The sequence below is a fragment of the Aplysia californica genome, unplaced genomic scaffold, assembly GCF_000002075.1.
Source record: "Aplysia californica isolate F4 #8 unplaced genomic scaffold, AplCal3.0 scaffold00068, whole genome shotgun sequence".
Taxonomy (NCBI): Eukaryota; Metazoa; Mollusca; class Gastropoda; order Aplysiida; family Aplysiidae; genus Aplysia; species Aplysia californica.
Window position 1 is genome coordinate 1,246,973 of NW_004797338.1, and position 5,539 is coordinate 1,252,511.

General features: G+C 39.3%; 1 protein-coding gene across 1 annotated transcript in view; it reads left to right on the forward strand.

Annotated features, from left to right (window-relative positions):
- Positions 1-5,465, forward strand: part of LOC106011185 (thrombospondin type-1 domain-containing protein 7A) — a gene marked incomplete at its 3' end in the record, with an annotated part of 102,014 nt that extends 96,549 nt beyond the window's left edge. Inside the window, 2 exon segments of the mRNA XM_013079936.2 lie at positions 3,529-3,639; positions 4,478-5,465. Of these exon segments, the coding sequence (XP_012935390.1) occupies positions 5,334-5,465 (132 nt within the window).
- Positions 5,466-5,539: the final 74 nt, after the last annotated feature.

The following is a 5,539-nucleotide window of genomic DNA, read 5'->3' on the forward strand; positions in this document are numbered from 1 at the left end:
ATAATAATAATAATAATAACAACAATAATAATTAGTTTTGTAGCCCATAAGTTGCTCGACAGACGTTACTTGTTTCTATATTTCTAGGTGAGGAGTAGCGACTTATTTAGTTGTCCCTAAGTAAATCACCATAAATAAAATACTCGGGAGAGACTAATAAAAAAGGCCCTTTAAACTATTGTATACTCTACGTACACATCTTGAAACAGGGCATGTCAAATGTAACCCCCCCCCCGAAAAAAACAAGAAAAAACAAGAAAAAAAACTTGTTCCACTCTCAATTCAGGACAACAATCCATTTCTAGACACTGTCCCTTTTTGCATTTACTGTCTTGACCGAAACGACACCATGTAAACTTCAGACGCAATTCCACAAAGAGAAAAACAAACAAACATAAAACTTAATTAAGTAAACATGAGTTTTATCGCTTGACTGTCTAGCAATTGGCGGTATAGTTTCTAAAGGCTTTATTTAATGGCTTCATCTTGAACTGGATACAACCCGGTCAGTAAATGTAAATCCTTTGTTCATGTTTGTTGTTGTTATTGTCCTTGTTTTTGGTTTTTGTTGCTTTTTTGGAGTGTGTGTGTGTGTGTGGGGGGGGGGGGATTTGCTTATTTTTTCATTGAAACTGCTGAATGTTTGCCCCCAGGGCTTCATAGGGAGAGGATGAATACCATTTACCAAAATGATCTCAACATCCCACTAATACTATACTTAGAGAGTATTGTACTATACAAAATGCCAGTATAACATAGCAATTAATTCTGATTACGAAAACGGCAGGCACCTAAATGTTGAAAAGCAAATTTTGAGTAAGTGCCCTGAAAACACACCAAAAAACAACGAAAAAAAAAAAAAACACTTTAAAAAATCGTTCTGGCAATCTCCAGAGCCCTGTTACAGCAACAAAAGTGGGAAATGAGAACGTCACCAAATTGTAGAATGTAACAGCACTCAAATCTCGAGATCTCCACTCCAGATAGGCATTACGGTAAAGAAAAGATATTAACGCCGAGAAAAATCTCACTCGCAAAATGAAGGCCGTCAGGGATGTATGCGAAAAGGTTATCACCCTCCGTCCCTGGGAGTATCGATTCTTGACCTTGGCGGCAACCCTTGTCAGATTTCGGTTAGCATGCCACCGTACTCGGATCTTTCACGAAGCATTTTATTATCGATACCTCGCACAGCGGCAACCCAGTTCTTTAATCTTCTGGACTTGAAATGTCTTACTTAGACGAATTGAGATGAATTGAGCGTGGAAACTGCAGAAGCTTTTCCTTTCTGTCAGCTCTTCCTATTAGTGCGACCCAACTTCTCAAGATTTCCGACCTTGGAATGGAGAGGTTTATGAAGCAGGGAGTTTAAAGAAGCCTCTTAGTGAAATTAAATTTTTCCTCTGTTAAGGAGCATTAAGGTATCTCAGTTAACATCATCTTGGGCTATCACCATACGTATGACCCAGATTCAAATCTCCAATAGGATTTTCCTAAACTAAGATTGCTTTGGGAACTGTACCTGGATATCTGGAGGCGTCATCTCTGACTCAGGGGTTGACGTGGAATGACCCTCCATCCATCATGGTCGAGAGCTGCCGATGCACATTCTGTTTTTTCCAAGGCCAGTCCAGATTTTGCTCTTGTCCATCCATGTTTTGGGGACCATATCAAGCCTCTAACCTGCATGGCTCCTTTTGTAGGAGACACAAACGTTATTTCTAAAGAGCCGCCTTTATCAATCTTAAACTGACAAAAATGGTTAGACCCAAGCCACGCTACCGGGGTCTGTGGTGTAGTGGTTAGGGCCCTCCTTGTGGGGAGATCTTTTGTCGAGTATACTTCCGTCTTTCTGCTGGGAAGTTGTATTACTCTCAGCCCTACTTGGCCTTGACAGGCAGGGTCGGACCCCGCCTCCAAAATGATCTAAATCGTGTCGATATGATATGGGCGTATCATTTCGAGAACTTTGTACATTTACTATAATATTACTCACCCATATTCAAGATCATTAAAAATTCTACCCTCATCTCCCAAGCTTTCCCTCACTTCTTCAACCTCCTAACCCCCTCATCCTCGCTGCGCCTAAAGCTCTCTCTCTCTCTCTCTCTCTCTCTCTCTCTCTCTCTCTCTCTCTCTCTCTCTCTCTCTATTTCCCTCTAATCAATATCTGTGCATAGAATGGGTATGGTTCAAAAGAAACCGCTTGTCACGAGTTAGAGATGCATTGAAGCAAGTAATACCCCCTCTAAGCTGCTCCCAATGACCTCTTAGCTCGGGGAACTCACAAATGTTTCCTTTTATGGATTGGGAAAAAGCTGTGGCAAGAGTACATTAGTGGTAAATGCAACACGCTGAAGCAAAAAATCTTCCCCTGCAAACGTGCTTATCTTTCTTCTTGAGTAATTCAGAGTAAGTTTTGGGATATAGCTTTGATCGTTTTTGTTGTTGTTGATGAATGAATCTTTTGAATAATACGCGCTTGAGAATACGATAAAAATTATGAATCATACTCAAATGTCAAGACGCATAAGCCCACTTACACCAGAATGACGTCCAGTGTACTGAATAATAATATTTTTTGGACTAAGGAACGATGTTGGTATTATTATTTGTATTGTCTCAAATTTCATTACCCTGGGAATGGCGTTTATTTCGTCTACAGATATTCTAGTCGAAGCTGTAAAGGTTAAATGAAATACCACCATTACAATTTAACAACCGAAATTGTGACTGATATTGTTAAATGCAATAATTTAAACCACTAAACGTTATGGGGTTTTGAACAAAACGTTTCAAACAAAATAACATAACACACCAACAGACAATGTGTTACGTAATTTTTGTAAGCCAAGACTGGCGTGTCATTCCAAAGGACACATCCTACACTTCGCCCTTATAAACGCTTCGTCACTGACATTGATTGACGTTGTTTGTGACTTTAAATCACTAACCATCTGATCTTCACAATACTTCAACAGACACACGAGATATATATCCGAAACATCTACAGTCCGACAAAGGAATTGAACACTTGCACGTGGGTGGTTGGTGGGTGCTCTGGTCTTTTTTACTCCTTCTATCCAATTTCTTTATAATCTCTCCTTCTTTTCTTATTTGTTACTCTCTCGTAACACCTCTAATCTTCAGTACTTATTTGACCTTTTGAGTTGCAAAAGCCTTAAAACTCTAACTAAAACTCTTGCATGCAACATGTAAGATTTAACTCGAATATCTCAGCAGATGCAGATTACATTGATTTGGCTCGTCATCAAAATGGAGAACCTCCCTACCAACCGTGGGTGGTTGGCGGGCGCTGTGGTGGGATTTGCTCCTTCTTTCATGTCAAACATCCATCGTCATTATCTCTCCTCTTTCTTTTCTTTGCATGCAACGCGCTGGTAACGCCTCTAATCTTCAGCACTTGTTTGACCTAATTATACCACAAGTGCTGTGAAACTATAACTAAATCTTACACTAAAACTAAACATCCCTAATGCGCTTTGCATCTCTTCTTTCTATCTCCAGTTGGGACTCCCCCGGACAGTTTCGCTACGCTGCTTGTCCTGGTGGTCATCTAAGTGGTCAACAAAACTGTTCATCGACTGACCTCAAGTGCCTTGACTATGATTATCACAGGTATGTAAATTGTTTTCGTTTTATTTGCATCAATTTGTTTTCTCATTGGCTACCTGAATTGTACAAAATAACACCATGGAAGAGTTTAAAAACAGGTTAAAACATAAATGCGCTAATATCAATATGCTTTTGCATGTTTGTTTGTTTGCTTGTTTGTTTATTTTGAACTAATGATTAAGGAAAAAACGAAGGGAAATGAAACGAACAACCATAATACTGTATAAATCCTCTACGTATGTTACACAGTGTATAAGCTCATGAATACGCTCTGAATATAATATTGTTTCACCAGCAAAAGCACAGACCTCCTTCTATAATATGGCAGAAGAATTTGTTTTACTTCCTCATTCCTTCTGGTACGAGCAATGCACTGGCAAGTTGTCTCTTGCTTTAACTTGTAAAAGGGATTGCTTTCCGCAAATCATGCAATAATAAGCCACCATTGGTGTGTTGATTATCGTTAACGGGACATAGGACATAGACAAAAATTACAATGCCGAAGAAAGATCCTAGGTTTTTTTTCAAAGGAAATTTGCAGTAGACATGGGGTCGTACTTTTTTTTGGCACACCACGAGAACGTTACTGTGACTGTGTGTTCCTTTTTAACTTAAGCTCCAAACCACAGAAAGAAATTGTTTTAAAGGGTTACAATCAAAACAACTACATGACCTTAAAAAGAACATGGCAATGTTTTAAAAATAGCACTGCAGCTGAGAGAATCTTTCGCAACAATTTTGCCATTGCCTTCTCTTTCAACCCCCCCGCCCCATTTCCCAACTCATGGAGGATGCTTGTTTTTGGACATTGAGCTTTTTTTTTGTTGTTGGTCTTTTTCAGGAACAAAGTGCTTGCAGCAGCCTACTAGGACAAAAGACAGCTCTTTTCTGAACCCATTATATCAGTGACGTCACTTCTCTCGTCTGTGAAATGGGCTAAACAGCGGATGATACTTTCGCCTGTAGTTGTAGTTATACGGAATCTGTATGTCTCATTGATTATAATATTTAACACAATACGAAACATTTGCACAACTCTGCTGTTTTTGGGACGTCTTTTTGTTCTAAAACAGAACTTTCTATTGTGTTTGTGAACTTGTTTTTTTGCCACTGAGTGGCATTTTCTAGAGTTGAATTCTAAGCTTGTTGTTGCTTGTTGAAACCATCCTTTTTTGTTGTTGATTTTCCTGGTTTCCTTGTTTGCAAATTGCTTTTTATGAGCGGACGGAAAGGGGAAAGCCAATTTTTGTGTTTGGGGTTTCTGCATTGTTATGTAAAACATTGCGTAATAGAAAAAATCCTGAATAAACTGGCGTGAGAGAGAAGTAATAATAGTAATAACATATAATTGTGAGTTCAAAGGGTATAGCGAGTGTTACTTCAACGAATATTTCACTTTCATGGACAGGATTCTATGTTTTCGACATGACTGTAGATTTTTTAACACAAGAGAATCCCATCCTTGCTCAACTTGGCAGATAACAAGCTCATGCGGATAACATAACGAGTGCATCTGTCCAGCTTTATAACCTTTAAAGCTTCTTGAACCGTTTGGGAGTGAAATTCAAGAGGTTATATTGTCACTTTTTGTTTAAAAAGGAAATCAATTCGGCGTTGGAGTGTTCGCTTACCTTCGTACGGATTACCTTTCTATTTCGTTTGTGGATTTAAATGCCGTACGGCGCCCAGCCCAGACGATGGAATATGGAAGTATCGGGATTACTGGACCCTTTCGTCACGCTGTCCACTTCTTCATCCTGGTCAGTTTGCTGGCTCTCAGTCAGCTGGACACAGCAGCGTCACAGAGCATGTATACTTGGGCTGTAGGTGAGTTCGTATACACGTTAGAGTATTATAATAATATCTTGATAGTTTAAGGTAACACGAGATGATCTTGGGTTTT